At 39.7% G+C, this 22,249-nt stretch overlaps 2 protein-coding genes across 2 annotated transcripts; both read left to right on the forward strand.

Annotated features, from left to right (window-relative positions):
- The first annotated feature begins 991 nt into the window (after positions 1 to 991).
- Positions 992 to 6,129, forward strand: LOC108413837 (matrix metalloproteinase-9-like). Its single transcript, XM_037535879.1, has 13 exons — positions 992 to 1,297; positions 1,537 to 1,775; positions 1,946 to 2,094; positions 2,400 to 2,528; positions 2,850 to 3,023; positions 3,377 to 3,550; positions 3,681 to 3,854; positions 3,964 to 4,119; positions 4,401 to 4,617; positions 4,859 to 4,998; positions 5,089 to 5,239; positions 5,366 to 5,469; positions 5,632 to 6,129. The coding sequence occupies exons 1-13, from the start codon at positions 1,163 to 1,165 to the stop codon at positions 5,739 to 5,741; spliced, it is 2,052 nt and encodes a 683-aa protein (XP_037391776.1). The 5' UTR covers positions 992 to 1,162; the 3' UTR covers positions 5,742 to 6,129.
- A 7,339-nt stretch (positions 6,130 to 13,468) lies between these two features.
- Positions 13,469 to 18,808, forward strand: LOC119262712 (matrix metalloproteinase-9-like). The gene is made up of 13 exons (XM_037535878.1): positions 13,469 to 13,774; positions 14,216 to 14,454; positions 14,625 to 14,773; positions 15,079 to 15,207; positions 15,529 to 15,702; positions 16,056 to 16,229; positions 16,360 to 16,533; positions 16,643 to 16,798; positions 17,080 to 17,296; positions 17,538 to 17,677; positions 17,768 to 17,918; positions 18,045 to 18,148; positions 18,311 to 18,808. Exons 1-13 carry the CDS (start codon positions 13,640 to 13,642, stop codon positions 18,418 to 18,420), a joined length of 2,052 nt encoding a protein of 683 aa, XP_037391775.1. The 5' UTR covers positions 13,469 to 13,639; the 3' UTR covers positions 18,421 to 18,808.
- Positions 18,809 to 22,249: the final 3,441 nt, after the last annotated feature.

Consider the following 22,249-nt stretch of genomic DNA (forward strand, 5'->3'; position numbering starts at 1 on the left):
GGTAGTGCTATTGCCTCACAGTGAGGAGGGCCTGGGTTCGATTCCCCCTCCGGGAGACCGGGGTCCTCTCTGCGTGGAGTCTGCATGTTCTCCCTGTGTCTGCATGGGTTTCCTCCCAAAGTCAGGTCGATTGGATATGCTAAATTGCCCCTGAGTGTGAGTGACTGTCTGTCTGCCCTGTGATGGACTGGCGACCTGTCCAGGGTGTATCCTGCCTTCTGCCCGATGACCGCTGGGATAGGCTCCAGCACAGCGTGGAGGGAGAAGCTGTTCTACAGGTAAAGATATACTGTTATTCAAGACCACAACATTTGGCAACATCTGGTTAGGAACCTGGAGATGAGAAAACTGTGCATTTCACAACCAAAACAGGACTGTGGCAACTGTGATGATCGCCAGTGACTAAAGTGTTGTGATGTCCTAATATTTTGTAATGTCCTGTCTGAAAAAATGAGGAATCATGTTGCAGTATCAGTGTTTTTCTTATTATTCTTTTTGCTTTTTTCACAATATTTATTTGTTGTGCCTGTTCATTTGCCATCACATTTCACAATCTATTCCTTCATCTTTCCTCTCAGGGAATAATTAAGGATTAGAATGATTATCACACCAATAATTAAAAAGATGTTTTTATAATTACATACTAATTCAGTCATTTTCACTGTCATGGAATTAACTAATAGACAGTAATTAAAGATGTTAAACTGTAAGGAAAACATAATTTTCCTGTTGAATGTGTTCTATCTTTGTAGCAAGTCAAGTTTTGTGGAATTCCCCTTCTTGGTAGAAGTGGAGGAGAATTAAAAAGCACTCCAAAAAAAACCCACCCCACAGTTTTCTGTGTGTGTGTGTGTGTGTGTGTGTGTGTGTGTGTGTGTGTGTGTGTGTGTGTGTGTGTGTGTGTGTGTGTGTGGGAGGGTTAAAGTGAGTGACAGATAGGTGGTGAGGCTGTGACCTAATCCTCACTCTGGCTATAAATGTTGGGCACAGAGCCGCTTCAAGAGCAGACAAAGAGCAACAAGAGCCAAGAGAAGCGGACTGAAGAAAACACTGGTAAACGCTCTTGTCTGATAGACCTCTCCAGCAACTTCAACAGATCTTCATCTGAGAGCCTTTAGACTTTTTCTTCTCAGGATCAGGGGCTGATTCCAAAGTTCTCACTATGAGACTTAGCGCTCTGGCGTTCTTGGTTCTTGGAACCTGCGCTTTAAGCGTGTGGTGCCATCCAATTAAGTCTGTCTTTGTGAACTTCCCTGGGGATGTAATCAAAAACATGACAGACACGGAGCTGGCTGAGGTGAGTACTGCCTTAATATATTTCATTAGTTTATGCTAATTTAGGTTCAGTTCAGATCTGCTTGCTGAAGACCCAATGTCCAAATGTAAAGCTAGAGGTTCTGAAAGGATTTTGCATTCATTTGCTTTATATGAGACCACAGGGTTCCTAAATTAAACACACATATCTTACTAGAACATATAATATGTGTAATCACCTGACCCTGCCTGACATGCTTTATCTCCTTTTCCTGCCTTCAGACGTACCTGAAGCGCTTTGGTTATATGGAGGTCCAGGAGAAGAGCGGGCTGCAGTCAGTGGTGTCCACCTCTAAAGCTCTGAAGAGGCTGCAGAGGCAGCTGGGACTGGAGGAGACCGGCGCACTGGACAAAGCCACAGTCAGTGCCATGAAACAGCCTCGCTGTGGTGTGCCGGACATCCGCAACTACCAGACCTTCCAAGGAGACCTGAAGTGGGATCACAATGACGTCACATACAGGTAAGTGTGTCAATTTGGTGCACAAGGCTCTTCATTTCTCCTTAACAAAACCTTGAGTAAATGACCAAATGCTGAAAGAGTGAATGCATTATGTACACAGCTACGGTGGCCTGTTTAGCCAAATCACACTGAACATAGTACTAATTATTTTATGTTATTTTCTTCTGTAGGATCATGAATTACTCTCCAGATATGGAAGAATCTCTTATCGATGATGCCTTTGCCAGAGCCTTCAAGGTGTGGAGTGATGTCACGCCTCTGACTTTTACCCGTCTCTATGACGGCACGGCTGACATCATGATCTCATTTGGAAAACAAGGTTAGTTGTGATCATGACAAGATTCAGATTAGTTCAAACCCAGGATTCATGCTTGTAACCAAGCAAATCAATTAAATTTACATACTCTGGTTAGTTTTCCAGCATCAAAAGCACAAACAATTTGACCGTTTATAGAAATAGGACAGGATCCGAATCTCTTTAAGGCTGCTCGTTTAATGACCTTCCTGCTGGCCTTCCTGTTTCCTTGACTCTTTACATTATAACTACATAGGGTGAGCTATGCTTTATGTTATGGTGTCCAAAGAACTGTAAGAAGAGAGTTTAACATGATGTGTTTATTCCAGATCATGGAGACCCCTACCCATTTGATGGTAAAGACGGCCTGCTGGCTCACGCCTATCCCCCTGGTGAAGGAATGCAGGGGGATGCCCACTTTGATGATGATGAATACTGGACCCTTGGCAATGGACCAGGTGAGAGATGTCTAGTACAGACATTTATGTATTTATCTGCCATGCAATAGTGGTGATGATAAGAGCTGCACAATTGGATAAAATAGAAAAACAGTTCCTGCTCACGCTGCTATTTACTGAATGAAAATGTGGGGAATGTTATAAAGAGGTGTGAGGAAGATGCTGAAAAGGCTGTGAAATAGAACAATAGCCCCCCCTAGTGTTTTGATTACACACTGAATAAGAACGAGCAGAATCATGACCGTTTGGATTTCTCTCTACCAGGTGTGTGTTAATATTCACAGTTCCACAGCTAAACATGGTTCTATGTTGTCCTTTCAGCTGTTAAGACTCGCTATGGCAATGCAGAGGGCGCTATGTGCCATTTCCCATTCCTCTTTGAAAGAAGATCTTACTCCACCTGCATCACTGAAGGCCGTAGTGATGGTCTGCCATGGTGCGGCACCACTGCTGACTATGACAAAGACAAGAAATATGGATTCTGCCCTAGCGAGCGTAAGTTCTTGTCTACTACTGTGGCAACATCTTAGTCTAGAAATCACACTTTCTAAAATAAAAGTACCAAAAATAGTTTTTTGGAGAAAAGCCATAAAATAAGAGTTTTTTTGCTCTGAAAAAAAGAACTTCACTATGGATTTTTAAAATATTTATTAGTGCTTTTAAAATATACATTTAAAAGTTCTGTAAGGGAATAGACATGGTATCACTCCACAGAACTCTTTTTGGCACCTTTATTTAAGACTACAGCGTATCACTCCATTTCTATTAACTCTCCAAACCGTAAGTCAATGAGTAGTGCTATAGCGTATGAGATTGTGATCATTACTGAAGTCTCTCTGTCTCGACAGTTCTGTTCACATTTGGAGGCAACAGTGATGGAGCACAGTGTGTCTTCCCTTTCACATTTCTGGGGAAACAATATGACAGTTGCACCACAGAAGGACGCTCTGATGGGTATCGCTGGTGTGCGACCACAGCCAACTTTGACACCGATAAAAAATATGGGTTCTGTCCTAATCGAGGTGAGAGACTTATTTCCTCTGTACTGGTTAACTTCATGTACTCAAGTCATGTAGCTCAAAGAAACAGCTCCAACATACAGTTGATGTTCATCAGCACCTGATTTAATACTGCACTGATGTTGGCTCACAGACACTGCAGTGATTGGTGGAAACTCTGAGGGTGAGCCATGTCAGTTTCCTTTCATCTTCCTGGGAAAGACCTACACTTCCTGCACCAGTGAAGGCCGAGGTGATGGAAAACTCTGGTGTGCTACAACCAGCAACTTTGACACAGATAAAAAATGGGGCTTTTGTCCAGACAAAGGTAATTTCACTGGCCTTCACCACTTATCGCTCTCATCAGAACAGATAGCAGAGGTCTGCAATGCAAAGGTCAAAGATCTGCTTTACTAATTCATTTGTTCTTCACACAGGATACAGCCTGTTCCTGGTGGCAGCTCATGAGTTTGGACATGCTCTTGGTCTGGATCACTCCAACATTCAGGATGCTCTGATGTTCCCCATGTACAAATATGTAGCAGACTTCTCTCTGAATGAAGATGACATTGAAGGCATTCAGTATCTCTATGGTATTATGTCAATCTTGCTGGAACTACTGATCAATAATATCAGCATTAAGACAACATTTCAGAATTACACTTTTAAAAATAATGGTGCCAAAACGGTTGTTTGGGGTGATGCTGTAGAAAGGCACCCTAAAGCTTCTATATCAATGTTTCCTAACCCCCGAAGGTGGTGGTGTAAGAAGAAGTAGATACCATGATATGAGAAGAAGTATCCTGAGATGATGTCACAAACTTTGTCCACGTCTTTCTCTCATTTAATGATTAATGGTCTTTCTCTCTTACAGGACCCAAACCAGGCCCTGATCCCAAGCCTCCCCAGCCTACAACCACTACATCTTCCCCAGTTTCTACTCCCAAACCTACTGCTCAAACACCTAAGCCCACTGCCCCAATTGTACCCACCACAACCCCATCTGTGGACCCCTCCATGGATGCCTGCAAAATGGACATATTTGACACAATAACAGAGATCCAGGGCGAGCTTCATTTCTTCAAAGATGGGTAAGAACCAGTAGCCTGTATGCTGCTATATATTCAGGTGTTCCTAATACCCTAGTCAACACTAATAACAGCCAATATTAATTTCTCTTTCTAAGAGCAAATAGAAATAAATATAGACTAGTTAGCACTAATATAATGATGTTTGTAATTAAAACTTTGGCAGTCTTGAGTGTTTAGTCATAAACACTTCATCTATCATCACTTCAGGAGCTTTTTTAAGTAATTAATATCACTTGTTTAGGCTTTACTGGAAGACATCAAATGGTGGTGACGGGAAAAACAAAGGCCCTTTCCGCACCTCTGAGAGATGGCCTGCCCTGCCAAATAAGATCAACACTGCTTTTGAGGACCATCTGACCAAAAAGATCTACTTCTTTGCAGGTAACAGCATGTTCAGATAGCTTATCATGATGATATGATAAACAAATTCAGATGCACATCTGAGCTTTTCCATCTATCTTGTTTCCTCAGACACTCAGTTCTGGGTGTACAACGGACAGGAGGTCCAGGGACCACGCAGAATTGAGAAACTTGGCCTTCCTAGCACTTTGCAGAAGGTGGAGGGTGCACTGCAGAGGGGGAAAGGCAAAGTGATCCTGTTTAGTGGGGAGAACTTCTGGAGGTGAGAACAAGTCTTTCCAGAGATGTTTGTAGGCATTCAAATATTATTTGATTAATTTGCTCCAACCAAAAACTTTGTCTTTCACCTATATCTAAACTTTTCCACTGCTCTTGTTCTTTTTCTCAGGCTGGATGTTAAGACACAGCAGATAGATAAGGGATATCCTCGCTTCACTGACGAGACCTTCGGTGGGGTCCCAGGGGACTCTCACGATGTGTTCCTTTACAAGGGTAAGATCCTTAAGGCAATAAACGATTTTTGGTTTATATCTATCAGATATAAACGCTCTCTTTGTACGCAGTTCCACACTTGTTTAACTGACTTTTGTTCTTGGCCAAAAATTCAAAAACGTGCTGCTTCTCATTTTCATTCTCTTATTGGTCTAATTTTAGGACACTTCTACTTCTGCCGAGAAAAGTTCTACTGGAGAATGACCAGCAGGCGACAGGTGGACAGAGTTGGATATGTGAAGTATGACCTCCTGAAGTGTTCTGACTACTGAATCCGTTACCTTCAGAACTAAGTATTTTAAAGACAGGAAAGCACAAACGTTTGGGATGAGAATCCATCTCAAATATGAAAGTGTTGTTGATAGAATTGAAACTTAACATCTTTTGCAGTGAATACAGATAAAAATTAAATTAATTCATTTTAAGAGACGAACATGTTTTCATGTAAGTTATTAAAATATCTTTGCCTGGAGCAAATGATAACTCAATACTTAATGTTAATGTTATAATCGGTTGATGTATGATGGGTTTTTTTGTATTTTTGTTGTCTTGTAGCCAAATTTGCACAAGTGAACATTTCCCAGTTGTTTAATTTATTTATAAAAATCATTAGTATTTTGTTATATGAACTATCCAATAAATGTATTATTTAAATCTCGACTGATGGTTAACTGATCTTTTATGTGTTACATATGGGTATTGGTATGAAGTCTCAGCTAACCTTTCTTTCCATTTGATATATGTGTGTATATATTTTTTTCATTTATGAACTCAGAAATTAACATTTGAGTCCCTCAATACTTAAAGCACTACACAACTACACAATCAGGCGTGCAGTGAGAATGAAAATCACACACTGTTCTAAACAATCTAAACATTCCTCCCATCCAGTATCCTCACGCTCATAGCTTCATCAAATATATCAATACTGGTGAATGAAAAATAATTTGATAATCTGATTGGCAAGACAAGTGGAACTCTGGAGCAGATGAGTTTCTGTAATATTGAAGTGGGTCATACACTGAAACATATTACTAATAATCTGGAATATTTATAACTGACCACTGTTATAAATGCAGTACTGTTTATTTATAGGTAATGCAGCTTATATAATATATAAATATATACGGCTTGTTCATTTGTCACCGTAGGTAGGTTGGGAGAACTTTATTGATTGAAATTGCAGTCTTACAGTAGCAAGACATAATTGGTTAAAGTATAACAGAAATAAAATAAAAGTATATCTATTTGCTTATTTGCAAATCTGAGACAGATTTTTTATATTTACATGACAGCAGGCACTGAGTGGTATGAAGTAAACTAAAAGCACATTGTAGTGTAAAGTAAAGTGTTATTACAGTAATAGTTGTGATATATTGCACAGTGTGTATTAATCAGAGAGGAGATACAGTGATGTGTTTCAGCACAGTGCAGACAGCAGGAGATCAGTACCATCTTGCTAATGGTTGTTTGGGGCCTTGCTAATTAGCCTTAAGAGTTGAATGAGGTGTGTTTAGTGTTTAATGTGTTTAATCAAGGTCTGGAGCCTGACACATGTGTTTTACACCTTCAGTCTCCCTGGCCAAGTGTATCCTCCATTCCAGAATCCCCTTGTCTTCAAGATGGACAGCATTAACCTGTGCTTGCATCTTGCTGCCTTGTCTGCCTCATTAGTTTCCTCCTTGCCCATTACATTTTTACAAGTGATGGCAAAACAAAGCTGTTTGAAGCCTGAAGCTTTCTTTTAAAAGGTTTTATGCCAAGCTTTGAAAACTTTATCACATTAGTGTCACCTAGTGGACAAAAGCACCAAAAGCAACTACAGTTCTACTCTGCCCTGCGAGATGCTGCAGCAGGGGTATTAGGGTAAATGAGCAAATCTGTCTTTGTGGCTTCCGAGATGGTTTGATTTTTCTTGAAAGGACAAAATGGATTTTCTTAACAATTTGGTTGCCGACCTTCGACATGTATCCACATGGAAAGTGGACATGATGTCTTTGTTACATAAAACCACATAAATATCGTAAGTGGGCATTATGAAGGGAAAAAACACTTCTATAACATTTTTAAATGTGACACGAGCAATTTATTTTCAGGAGAAAATACATGTTGAAACCCATATATTAAACTGCTAATATGTAAATAGAATTTTTAATTGATGGTTACAAAATATACAGCCACGTTATCTCATCTTACATGCAAGCTCCTCTGCATTGTAGGTTACCATATTATCAGGACAACACTGTTTCCACTGTTTCTAGGTTTATGTGAAACCTCCAAGGTCTGGACCTCTGTTGACCTCAGTTTCTCAGAACTAGTTATTGCCATGTTTATAGTGTGTGAGCAGAACCTGTGCTGTAAATATCGTGGAATTCATACAGTTGATTTAAGAGAGAGGTTTCAGGACAGACTAACAGACCAGAAATACTGAACCACAATTAAAAACACAGAGATTGATCGAGCAGTCTGTGTTTACAAGGCTAAACAATATAAAATGGGCTTAAATGAGCAATAATATTGTCATACATCCCACCAGCCCTGACTTCACTTCCCAGAGCCCTCTGGGACACTTGACTGTGAGGTCACAGCATTCCACCTTCAGAAATATGCCTCACCACCAGCAGTGGACAGTAACTAAGTAAATGTAATTCGTTACTGTACTTAAGTAGTTTTTTCATGTATCTGTACTTTACAATTTCATTTTATGGTAAATTAGTATTGGTTAGGTTATGTTTATGAACAGAGACCTACAGATCAATACAGCAAAGGAAAACTTTGTGAACCTGAGTTTAAAGCCAGTTTTTATTCAACTTGTAACTAATTTACATTTACATTACACAATTTACGTTGTGTAAAACAAATAAAAACAGAATACGATGATTTGCAAATCTTTAACCGATATTCAACTGAATCCACTACAAAGACCAGATATTTAATGTTCAAACAGATAAACTTCATTGTTTTTTGCAAATATTCACTCATTTTGAATTTGATGCCTGCAACATGTTCCAGAGAAGTTGGGACGTTGTGTAAAACATAAATAGATACAGAATACGATGATTTGCAAATCTTTAACCTATATTCACTTGAATCCACTACAAATACGAGATATTTAATGTTCACTCATTTTGAATTTGATGCCTGCAACATGTTCCAGAGAAGTTGGGACAGGGGCGTGTTTCCCACTGTGTTACATCACCTTTCCTTTAACACTCAATAAGCGTTTGGGAACTGAGGACACTAATTGTTGAAGCTTTGTAGGTGGAATTCTTTCCCATTCCTGCTTGATGTCCAGCTTCAGCTGCTCAGCAGTCCGGGGTCTCCGCTGTCGTATTTTGAGCTTCATAATGCGCCACACATTTTCAATGGGAGACGGTCTGGACTGCAGGCAGGTCAGTCTAGTACCCGCACTCTTTTACTACGAAGCCACGCTGTTGTAACACGTGCAGAATGTGGCTCGGCATCGTCTTGCTGAAATAAGCAGGACGTCCCTGAAAAAGACGCTGCTTGGATGGCAGCAGATGTTGCTCCAAAACCTGTATGTACCTTTCAGCATTAATGGGGCCTTCACAGATGTGCAAGTTACCCCTGCCATGGACACTAACACACCCCCACACCATCAGAGATGCTGGCTTTTGAACTTTGCGCTGAAAACAATCCAGACAGTCCTTTTCCTCTTTGGCCCGGAGGACACGACGTCCATGATTTCCAGAAACAGTGTGAAATGTGGACGCGTCAGACCACAGGACACTTTTCCACTCTGCGTCAGTCCATCTCAGATGAGCTCGGCCCAGAGAAGCCGGCGGCGTTTCTGGGTGGTGTTGATATGTGGCTTCGATTTGCATGGCAGAGTTTTAACCTGCACTTGTAGACGGAGCGACGAACTGAGTTCACTGACAGTGGTTTTCCGAAGTGTTCCTGAGCCCATGTGGGAATATCCGTTACAGAATGATGTGGGTTTTTAATGCAGTGCCGCCTGAGGGGTCGAAGGTCACGGGCATTCAGTGCTGGTTTTCTGCCTGGCTGCTTACCTGCAGAGATTTCTCCAGATTCTCTGAATCTTTTGATGATATTATGGACTGTAGATGATGAAATCCCTAAATTCCTGCAGTTGCACGTTGAGAAACGTTGTTCTTAAACTGTTGGACTATTTGCTCACGCAGTTGTTCACTAAGTGGTGAACCTCGCCCGTCCTCGCTTGTGAACGACTGAGCCTTTCAGGGATGCTCCCTTTATACCCAATCATGAAACTCACCTGTTTCCAATTAACCTGTTCACCTGTGGAACGTTCCAAACAGGTGTTTTTTAAGCATTCCTCAACTTTCCCAGTCTTTTGTTGCCCCTGTCCCAACTTCTTTGGAACATGTTGCAGGCATCAAATTCAAAATGAGGGAATATTTGCAAAAAACAATAAAGTTTATCCGTTTGAACATTAAATATCTCGTCTTTGTAGTGGATTCAATTGAATATCGGTTGAAAAGGATTTGCAAATCATCGTATTATGATTTTATTTGTTTTACACAACGTCCCAACTTCACTGGAATTGGGTTTGTACAAAGTCATCTCAACCTGAAACTTTGCTTGTGTGTAAAAAGTGATTTCAGAGCCACTCGGTTCTCCCTGATGGAAACTGTTTACCTTCAGTGTTTTGTGCTTCTGATCATTTTAATAGACGTCAGCGTCACTAATTAATGACGTTCTATTAAAAGACTGGTTTACCAAGAGAGACGCTGGAGGACTTTCACCTGAAATGAGTTCATGAAGCCAGTCTGCTTATAAAAATGATAACAGGACATCAAAGTTAATTATAATATAAATTATAATAAAATATATATTATATTATAAATATAAAATATAAATTATAATAAATAATATAATATAAATTATAATTCATATTTTAGTACTTTTACTTTTGATACTTAAATACATTTCAAGCCAAATACTTTCGTACTTTTACTCCAGTGGAGGTCTAAAAGGAGGAACTTCTACTTTTACAGGAGGAATATTTTACCCTGGGGGTCTCGACTTTAACTCAGTACATGATCTGTGTACTTTGTCCAGCTCTGCTCACCACCCCTGATTTGTCTCACCTGTTTCTCTCATCATGTGATCAGTTCAGTTAGTATACAGGCCAGGCTTCAGCTCAGCTCATTGTGAGGTATTGCTTCTTTCATAGAGCTACGTCTTGTTTTGTTTTTTGGACTTTGTCTTTTTGCTTGCTCCCTATTTGGATGTTGGTTGCCTGGACCTGATCTTTGTTATGTCTGTCTGTTGTTATATTTGGCTTGTTTTGGATCTGACCTTCACCTGTTTTTGGACCACGACTTTGGAACACGTACAAACCAGTAAAGCCTCATTTGGTTATTTTAACCACAGCCTTCTAACTAGTTCTGTCTCATTACAGATATACTGAGCAGAGCATTTCAAAGATTGCAGAATACTTTATTGAAGAATGTAAAAAATAAAAAAGAGTGCCTTCAAAAACACACATAAATAGAAATTAGCATTTTAATCCTACTCTGTTTCTTACTGTAAGAGACCACAGTAAGAAAATTTAAATGCTATATCAAAGTATCTTCAGGAATCAGCAAAATAAATTAAATGATGTTTAAGCAATTTGTGAAGCCATTTTGAGAAATGTTGAGAAACTTAATAAACATATCATGACCATGCACAGGGACACAGGAAGGAGTTTAACGCGACATGAATGGCAACGTTAAGCAAAATGATTTGCCTTGTTTTTTGTTTTGTTTAGTTTTTTTTTACATCAAGATGCATGTAATACAATAAGAAAATAAACAACAAAACACACATATAACTGCTAAACCTGCTGATGCACAGAACCAGGCTCTAACTCTGTATATACTTCCCCCCTTTGTGTCTCCACTGGCCTGTGTTTTAGTGACCTGCCCCCACAGTGCCCAGCAGTTACTGAGGGAGCGAATTGGTTCACTGTAATGAAAACACACTGTTAAACAGTGCACAGCTCCTGCAGGTGAAAATACACAAATAAAACAGGAAAATCTCAGCGAAGCTGTTCTGTCTAATTGAAACCTTTCACCTTATGTGCACTTTTCTTCATGTGCACACAGTTTCCAGAACCATAAGCTTGATTTTACATCTTAAACATGACATTTGTAACTGCAAACATGCACAAATTCTTGAGATCCTGCTGGTGTGGGTTTCCTCTATTTCAGTGACACACATGAAAGTGACTTGTGCGCTTACAAGCCCCCGCCACCCCCCACCCCGCCACCCCCCCCACCCTGCCATCCCCCCGTTGCCACCTGTAGAGATTTATACTTTAAAGCATTTATTTACTACAGCTTCATTTGTGCTCAAGGGTTTTCTGAATAAAAACTGGGCTTTAAATGAACGGCAGATTCATTATCATAACCAGGTCATAGAGATGGATTCCAGATCATTTTATTACTCATGACTTATGCCAACGGATGATGATGTAATGAGCAGGGATGACGCATCGCTGAGCCTGCAGCAAGCTTCAGTAGTAAAGGATGTAAGCATGTTTTTATTTTTGCTCCAACATTACATAATGTTATAATGTAATTTCTATAAATATTTACATTATTGTGTAGAATGACAAAAAAGTTAAATGATAGAGGGGCTGATTTCTAACATAGTTCCATAAATGTATTCTAAATAAATAAATAAATAACAACACATAGATAGATAGATAGATAGATAGATAGATAGATAGATAGATAGATAGATAGATAGATAGATAGATAGATAGATAGATAGATAGATAGTGGAGTCTTTTGAGAACTTTTTTACTGTATTTTTTAAAAGTGGCATTACTTTATCAGTTCGAACTTATCAGAAAAATAAATATTGTGTCATGTCAACTACCAGGAGGACTTGCCAATCAAATAAAGAAGCTGCTGTTGTTCTCAGAACAATGGACTGACCACTTCAGAGTCCAACATCAATGAATGTGCTTTGAATTACTTTGATTATGTGAAGCAGAAAATGCAATCAACTTCTAAGACTGAATTGCGGAGGTGAGAAAAATATCATTGCTGATTTCTTTAAAAAACTGAAAGCCTGAAAAGTTCAGAAACTGTAATAAATACCCACGCTAAAAACACGAAATTATATTTATCAGTATTTTTTTGTTTTTCACTGTTTCCTGATGTTGAAACCTGAATAACTTGTATTGGAATTTTATTTGCAGTAATCTATATTACTGTATTTGTGTTTATATGTGAATAATTCATTCTTTGTTTGTAAAGTGTTTTACTGTCATATACACACTTGCTGCTGAGATAGTTTTAAGAAGTTCTCAGGGCTGCCTAAAACTTTTTCACTGGACTGTACTTGACCTCACACTGAAAGGATCAACATGTCTTTATGTCAAATGGCCATCTTAGAAAAAAATATATAATTCCTAATGATATTCCTGGACCACTTCAGGACTGAGACAAGAAAACAGTGGCTTTCACAATCAAGACAAGGAAGGACTGTGGTAACTGTGATGACCATCTGTGACTAATATACTCAAATATAATTTCGTAATTCTTGTGATGTCAAACTGTGAAAACTGGGGGATTTTCTTTCTATGTTCGTGAGCTCTTTCATTAAGACATATTGTTTCCACTGCTTATTTTCTTGTTTTTATGGGTTAGGTCATTTGTTACGTTTCAAACATGTGTTTTCATCTTTCTCTCAGAAAGCAACTAATCATTAGGATGATTAACACACTAATTCCTAGAATGCTCCTATAATTGCATATTAATTGAGCCTTTCTTCACGTCAAATAGAATGAACTAATAGACACTAAATAAAGAAGTTGAAGAATAAGGAAAACAATGTTCCTGTTTAATGACATCTGTTACTGTAAAAACTCATCTTTTGTGGAATTTTCCTGGAATAGGGGAGACTTTAAAAAGCCGGGTGTGTGGGAGGGTTAAAGTGAGTGACAGATAGGTGGTGAGGCTGTGACCTAATCCTCACTCTGGCTATAAATGTTGGGCACAGAGCCGCTTCAAGAGCAGACAAAGAGCAACAAGAGCCAAGAGAAGCGGACTGAAGAAAACACTGGTAAACGCTCTTGTCTGATAGACCTCTCCAGCAACTTCAACAGATCTTCATCTGAGAGCCTTTAGACTTTTTCTTCTCAGGATCAGGGGCTGATTCCAAAGTTCTCACTATGAGACTTAGCGCTCTGGCGTTCTTGGTTCTTGGAACCTGCGCTTTAAGCGTGTGGTGCCATCCAATTAAGTCTGTCTTTGTGAACTTCCCTGGGGATGTAATCAAAAACATGACAGACACGGAGCTGGCTGAGGTGAGTATTTCTTGTCTTACTTCATACATCTCACTTAAAGCAAATATAGGTAGAGCTCTTAACGTAATCTCCTGCATCTGTGTCGTACAGTAGTTAACTGCACACTTGATGAGTTACTCTGTACTTGATTAAAGAGCAATTAAACCTGCTGAAACCACTGCACACTAATTTGTGCAAAAAAACACTAATGTGCTTTGAGTCCATAGGTTTTCTGTTCTTTTGTTCAGTACAGAGAAACATGTCAAATACTGTCTATGGTGATTGCCTGTATGCTACTGATGCTGCGGGTAGATATAAGGCTTAAAAATGCTGAAGTACTTCCTTACTGGTGTGTTGTACACTGCATGTGCACATTCTGTATAAATATATATGTAAAACGTACTGGCTAGAGGACATTACATGACCCTGTCTGACAACTTTCTCTCCTTTTCCTGCCTTCAGACGTACCTGAAGCGCTTTGGTTATATGGAGGTCCAGGAGAAGAGCGGGCTGCAGTCAGTGGTGTCCACCTCTAAAGCTCTGAAGATTCTGCAGAGGCAGCTGGGACTGGAGGAGACCGGCGCACTGGACAAAGCCACAGTCAGTGCCATGAAACAGCCTCGCTGTGGTGTGCCGGACATCCGCAACTACCAGACCTTCCAAGGAGACGTGAAGTGGGATCACAATGACGTCACATACAGGTAAGTGTGTCAATTTGGTGCACAAGGCTCTTCATTTCTCCTTAACAAAACCTTGAGTAAATGACCAAATGCTGAAAGAGTGAATGCATTATGTACACAGCTACGGTGGCCTGTTTAGCCAAATCACACTGAACATAGTACTAATTATTTTATGTTATTTTCTTCTGTAGGATCATGAATTACTCTCCAGATATGGAAGAATCTCTTATCGATGATGCCTTTGCCAGAGCCTTCAAGGTGTGGAGTGATGTCACGCCTCTGACTTTTACCCGTCTCTATGACGGCACGGCTGACATCATGATCTCATTTGGAAAACAAGGTTAGTTGTGATCATGACAAGATTCAGATTAGTTCAAACCCAGGATTCATGCTTGTAACCAAGCAAATCAATTAAATTTACATACTCTGGTTAGTTTTCCAGCATCAAAAGCACAAACAATTTGACCGTTTATAGAAATAGGACAGGATCCGAATCTCTTTAAGGCTGCTCGTTTAATGACCTTCCTGCTGGCCTTCCTGTTTCCTTGACTCTTTACATTATAACTACATAGGGTGAGCTATGCTTTATGTTATGGTGTCCAAAGAACTGTAAGAAGAGAGTTTAACATGATGTGTTTATTCCAGATCATGGAGACCCCTACCCATTTGATGGTAAAGACGGCCTGCTGGCTCACGCCTATCCCCCTGGTGAAGGAATGCAGGGGGATGCCCACTTTGATGATGATGAATACTGGACCCTTGGCAATGGACCAGGTGAGAGATGTCTAGTACAGACATTTATGTATTTATCTGCCATGCAATAGTGGTGATGATAAGAGCTGCACAATTGGATAAAATAGAAAAACAGTTCCTGCTCACGCTGCTATTTACTGAATGAAAATGTGGGGAATGTTATAAAGAGGTGTGAGGAAGATGCTGAAAAGGCTGTGAAATAGAACAATAGCCCCCCCTAGTGTTTTGATTACACACTGAATAAGAACGAGCAGAATCATGACCGTTTGGATTTCTCTCTACCAGGTGTGTGTTAATATTCACAGTTCCACAGCTAAACATGGTTCTATGTTGTCCTTTCAGCTGTTAAGACTCGCTATGGCAATGCAGAGGGCGCTATGTGCCATTTCCCATTCCTCTTTGAAAGAAGATCTTACTCCACCTGCATCACTGAAGGCCGTAGTGATGGTCTGCCATGGTGCGGCACCACTGCTGACTATGACAAAGACAAGAAATATGGATTCTGCCCTAGCGAGCGTAAGTTCTTGTCTACTACTGTGGCAACATCTTAGTCTAGAAATCACACTTTCTAAAATAAAAGTACCAAAAATAGTTTTTTGGAGAAAAGCCATAAAATAAGAGTTTTTTTGCTCTGAAAAAAAGAACTTCACTATGGATTTTTAAAATATTTATTAGTGCTTTTAAAATATACATTTAAAAGTTCTGTAAGGGAATAGACATGGTATCACTCCACAGAACTCTTTTTGGCACCTTTATTTAAGACTACAGCGTATCACTCCATTTCTATTAACTCTCCAAACCGTAAGTCAATGAGTAGTGCTATAGCGTATGAGATTGTGATCATTACTGAAGTCTCTCTGTCTCGACAGTTCTGTTCACATTTGGAGGCAACAGTGATGGAGCACAGTGTGTCTTCCCTTTCACATTTCTGGGGAAACAATATGACAGTTGCACCACAGAAGGACGCTCTGATGGGTATCGCTGGTGTGCGACCACAGCCAACTTTGACACCGATAAAAAATATGGGTTCTGTCCTAATCGAGGTGAGAGACTTATTTCCTCTGTACTGGTTAACTTCATGTACTCAAGTCATGTAGCTCAAAGAAACAGCTCCAACATACAGTTGATGTTCATCAGCACCTGATTTAATACTGCACTGATGTTGGCTCACAGACACTGCAGTGATTGGTGGAAACTCTGAGGGTGAGCCATGTCAGTTTCCTTTCATCTTCCTGGGAAAGACCTACACTTCCTGCACCAGTGAAGGCCGAGGTGATGGAAAACTCTGGTGTGCTACAACCAGCAACTTTGACACAGATAAAAAATGGGGCTTTTGTCCAGACAAAGGTAATTTCACTGGCCTTCACCACTTATCGCTCTCATCAGAACAGATAGCAGAGGTCTGCAATGCAAAGGTCAAAGATCTGCTTTACTAATTCATTTGTTCTTCACACAGGATACAGCCTGTTCCTGGTGGCAGCTCATGAGTTTGGACATGCTCTTGGTCTGGATCACTCCAACATTCAGGATGCTCTGATGTTCCCCATGTACAAATATGTAGCAGACTTCTCTCTGAATGAAGATGACATTGAAGGCATTCAGTATCTCTATGGTATTATGTCAATCTTGCTGGAACTACTGATCAATAATATCAGCATTAAGACAACATTTCAGAATTACACTTTTAAAAATAATGGTGCCAAAACGGTTGTTTGGGGTGATGCTGTAGAAAGGCACCCTAAAGCTTCTATATCAATGTTTCCTAACCCCCGAAGGTGGTGGTGTAAGAAGAAGTAGATACCATGATATGAGAAGAAGTATCCTGAGATGATGTCACAAACTTTGTCCACGTCTTTCTCTCATTTAATGATTAATGGTCTTTCTCTCTTACAGGACCCAAACCAGGCCCTGATCCCAAGCCTCCCCAGCCTACAACCACTACATCTTCCCCAGTTTCTACTCCCAAACCTACTGCTCAAACACCTAAGCCCACTGCCCCAATTGTACCCACCACAACCCCATCTGTGGACCCCTCCATGGATGCCTGCAAAATGGACATATTTGACACAATAACAGAGATCCAGGGCGAGCTTCATTTCTTCAAAGATGGGTAAGAACCAGTAGCCTGTATGCTGCTATATATTCAGGTGTTCCTAATACCCTAGTCAACATTAATAACAGCCAATATTAATTTCTCTTTCAAAGAGCAAATAGAAATAAATATAGACTAGTTAGCACTAATATAATGATGTTTGTAATTAAAACTTTGGCAGTCTTGAGTGTTTAGTCATAAACACTTCATCTATCATCACTTCAGGAGCTTTTTTAAGTAATTAATATCACTTGTTTAGGCTTTACTGGAAGACATCAAATGGTGGTGACGGGAAAAACAAAGGCCCTTTCCGCACCTCTGAGAGATGGCCTGCCCTGCCAAATAAGATCAACACTGCTTTTGAGGACCATCTGACCAAAAAGATCTACTTCTTTGCAGGTAACAGCATGTTCAGATAGCTTATCATGATGATATGATAAACAAATTCAGATGCACATCTGAGCTTTTCCATCTATCTTGTTTCCTCAGACACTCAGTTCTGGGTGTACAACGGACAGGAGGTCCAGGGACCACGCAGAATTGAGAAACTTGGCCTTCCTAGCACTTTGCAGAAGGTGGAGGGTGCACTGCAGAGGGGGAAAGGCAAAGTGATCCTGTTTAGTGGGGAGAACTTCTGGAGGTGAGAACAAGTCTTTCCAGAGATGTTTGTAGGCATTCAAATATTATTTGATTAATTTGCTCCAACCAAAAACTTTGTCTTTCACCTATATCTAAACTTTTCCACTGCTCTTGTTCTTTTTCTCAGGCTGGATGTTAAGACACAGCAGATAGATAAGGGATATCCTCGCTTCACTGACGAGACCTTCGGTGGGGTCCCAGTGGACTCTCACGATGTGTTCCTTTACAAGGGTAAGATCCTTAAGGCAATAAACGATTTTTGGTTTATATCTATCAGATATAAACGCTCTCTTTGTACGCAGTTCCACACTTGTTTAACTGACTTTTGTTCTTGGCCAAAAATTCAAAAACGTGCTGCTTCTCATTTTCATTCTCTTATTGGTCTAATTTTAGGACACTTCTACTTCTGCCGAGAAAAGTTCTACTGGAGAATGACCAGCAGGCGACAGGTGGACAGAGTTGGATATGTGAAGTATGACCTCCTGAAGTGTTCTGACTACTGAATCCGTTACCTTCAGAACTAAGTATTTTAAAGACAGGAAAGCACAAACGTTTGGGATGAGAATCCATCTCAAATATGAAAGTGTTGTTGATAGAATTGAAACTTAACATCTTTTGCAGTGAATACAGATAAAAATTAAATTAATTCATTTTAAGAGACGAACATGTTTTCATGTAAGTTATTAAAATATCTTTGCCTGGAGCAAATGATAACTCAATACTTAATGTTAATGTTATAATCGGTTGATGTATGATGGGTTTTTTTGTATTTTTGTTGTCTTGTAGCCAAATTTGCACAAGTGAACATTTCCCAGTTGTTTAATTTATTTATAAAAATCATTAGTATTTTGTTATATGAACTATCCAATAAATGTATTATTTAAATCTCGACTGATGGTTAACTGATCTTTTATGTGTTACATATGGGTATTGGTATGAAGTCTCAGCTAACCTTTCTTTCCATTTGATATATGTGTGTATATATTTTTTTCATTTATGAACTCAGAAATTAACATTTGAGTCCCTCAATACTTAAAGCACTACACAACTACACAATCAGGCGTGCAGTGAGAATGAAAATCACACACTGTTCTAAACAATCTAAACATTCCTCCCATCCAGTATCCTCACGCTCATAGCTTCATCAAATATATCAATACTGGTGAATGAAAAATAATTTGATAATCTGATTGGCAAGACAAGTGGAACTCTGGAGCAGATGAGTTTCTGTAATATTGAAGTGGGTCATACACTGAAACATATTACTAATAATCTGGAATATTTATAACTGACCACTGTTATAAATGCAGTACTGTTTATTTATAGGTAATGCAGCTTATATAATATATAAATATATACGGCTTGTTCATTTGTCACCGTAGGTAGGTTGGGAGAACTTTATTGATTGAAATTTGGTTTTTCATTGAACAATTTGGTTGCCGACCTTCGACATGTATCCACATGGAAAGTGGACATGATGTCTTTGTTACATAAAACCACATAAATATCGTAAGTGGGCATTATGAAGGGAAAAAACACTTCTATAACATTTTTAAATGTGACACGAGCAATTTATTTTCAGGAGAAAATACATGTTGAAACCCATATATTAAACTGCTAATATGTAAATAGAATTTTTAATTGATGGTTACAAAATATACAGCCACGTTATCTCATCTTACATGCAAGCTCCTCTGCATTGTAGGTTACCATATTATCAGGACAACACTGTTTCCACTGTTTCTAGGTTTATGTGAAACCTCCAAGGTCTGGACCTCTGTTGACCTCAGTTTCTCAGAACTAGTTATTGCCATGTTTATAGTGTGTGAGCAGAACCTGTGCTGTAAATATCGTGGAATTCATACAGTTGATTTAAGAGAGAGGTTTCAGGACAGACTAACAGACCAGAAATACTGAACCACAATTAAAAACACAGAGATTGATCGAGCAGTCTGTGTTTACAAGGCTAAACAATATAAAATGGGCTTAAATGAGCAATAATATTGTCATACATCCCACCAGCCCTGACTTCACTTCCCAGAGCCCTCTGGGACACTTGACTGTGAGGTCACAGCATTCCACCTTCAGAAATATGCCTCACCACCAGCAGTGGACAGTAACTAAGTAAATGTAATTCGTTACTGTACTTAAGTAGTTTTTTCATGTATCTGTACTTTACAATTTCATTTTATGGTAAATTAGTATTGGTTAGGTTATGTTTATGAACAGAGACCTACAGATCAATACAGCAAAGGAAAACTTTGTGAACCTGAGTTTAAAGCCAGTTTTTATTCAACTTGTAACTAATTTACATTTACATTACACAATTTACGTTGTGTAAAACAAATAAAAACAGAATACGATGATTTGCAAATCTTTAACCGATATTCAACTGAATCCACTACAAAGACCAGATATTTAATGTTCAAACAGATAAACTTCATTGTTTTTTGCAAATATTCACTCATTTTGAATTTGATGCCTGCAACATGTTCCAGAGAAGTTGGGACGTTGTGTAAAACATAAATAGATACAGAATACGATGATTTGCAAATCTTTAACCTATATTCACTTGAATCCACTACAAATACGAGATATTTAATGTTCACTCATTTTGAATTTGATGCCTGCAACATGTTCCAGAGAAGTTGGGACAGGGGCGTGTTTCCCACTGTGTTACATCACCTTTCCTTTAACACTCAATAAGCGTTTGGGAACTGAGGACACTAATTGTTGAAGCTTTGTAGGTGGAATTCTTTCCCATTCCTGCTTGATGTCCAGCTTCAGCTGCTCAGCAGTCCGGGGTCTCCGCTGTCGTATTTTGAGCTTCATAATGCGCCACACATTTTCAATGGGAGACGGTCTGGACTGCAGGCAGGTCAGTCTAGTACCCGCACTCTTTTACTACGAAGCCACGCTGTTGTAACACGTGCAGAATGTGGCTCGGCATCGTCTTGCTGAAATAAGCAGGACGTCCCTGAAAAAGACGCTGCTTGGATGGCAGCAGATGTTGCTCCAAAACCTGTATGTACCTTTCAGCATTAATGGGGCCTTCACAGATGTGCAAGTTACCCCTGCCATGGACACTAACACACCCCCACACCATCAGAGATGCTGGCTTTTGAACTTTGCGCTGAAAACAATCCAGACAGTCCTTTTCCTCTTTGGCCCGGAGGACACGACGTCCATGATTTCCAGAAACAGTGTGAAATGTGGACGCGTCAGACCACAGGACACTTTTCCACTCTGCGTCAGTCCATCTCAGATGAGCTCGGCCCAGAGAAGCCGGCGGCGTTTCTGGGTGGTGTTGATATGTGGCTTCGATTTGCATGGCAGAGTTTTAACCTGCACTTGTAGACGGAGCGACGAACTGAGTTCACTGACAGTGGTTTTCCGAAGTGTTCCTGAGCCCATGTGGGAATATCCGTTACAGAATGATGTGGGTTTTTAATGCAGTGCCGCCTGAGGGGTCGAAGGTCACGGGCATTCAGTGCTGGTTTTCTGCCTGGCTGCTTACCTGCAGAGATTTCTCCAGATCCTCTGAATCTTTTGATGATATTATGGACTGTAGATGATGAAATCCCTAAATTCCTGCAGTTGCACGTTGAGAAACGTTGTTCTTAAACTGTTGGACTATTTGCTCACGCAGTTGTTCACTAAGTGGTGAACCTCGCCCGTCCTCGCTTGTGAACGACTGAGCCTTTCAGGGATGCTCCCTTTATACCCAATCATGAAACTCACCTGTTTCCAATTAACCTGTTCACCTGTGGAACGTTCCAAACAGGTGTTTTTTAAGCATTCCTCAACTTTCCCAGTCTTTTGTTGCCCCTGTCCCAACTTCTTTGGAACATGTTGCAGGCATCAAATTCAAAATGAGGGAATATTTGCAAAAAACAATAAAGTTTATCCGTTTGAACATTAAATATCTCGTCTTTGTAGTGGATTCAATTGAATATCGGTTGAAAAGGATTTGCAAATCATCGTATTATGATTTTATTTGTTTTACACAACGTCCCAACTTCACTGGAATTGGGGTTGTACAAAGTCATCTCAACCTGAAACTTTGCTTGTGTGTAAAAAGTGATTTCAGAGCCACTCGGTTCTCCCTGATGGAAACTGTTTACCTTCAGTGTTTTGTGCTTCTGATCATTTTAATAGACGTCAGCGTCACTAATTAATGACGTTCTATTAAAAGACTGGTTTACCAAGAGAGACGCTGGAGGACTTTCACCTGAAATGAGTTCATGAAGCCAGTCTGCTTATAAAAATGATAACAGGACATCAAAGTTAATTATAATATAAATTATAATAAAATATATATTATATTATAAA

The sequence above is a fragment of the Pygocentrus nattereri genome, chromosome 28, assembly GCF_015220715.1.
Source record: "Pygocentrus nattereri isolate fPygNat1 chromosome 28, fPygNat1.pri, whole genome shotgun sequence".
Taxonomy (NCBI): Eukaryota; Metazoa; Chordata; class Actinopteri; order Characiformes; family Serrasalmidae; genus Pygocentrus; species Pygocentrus nattereri.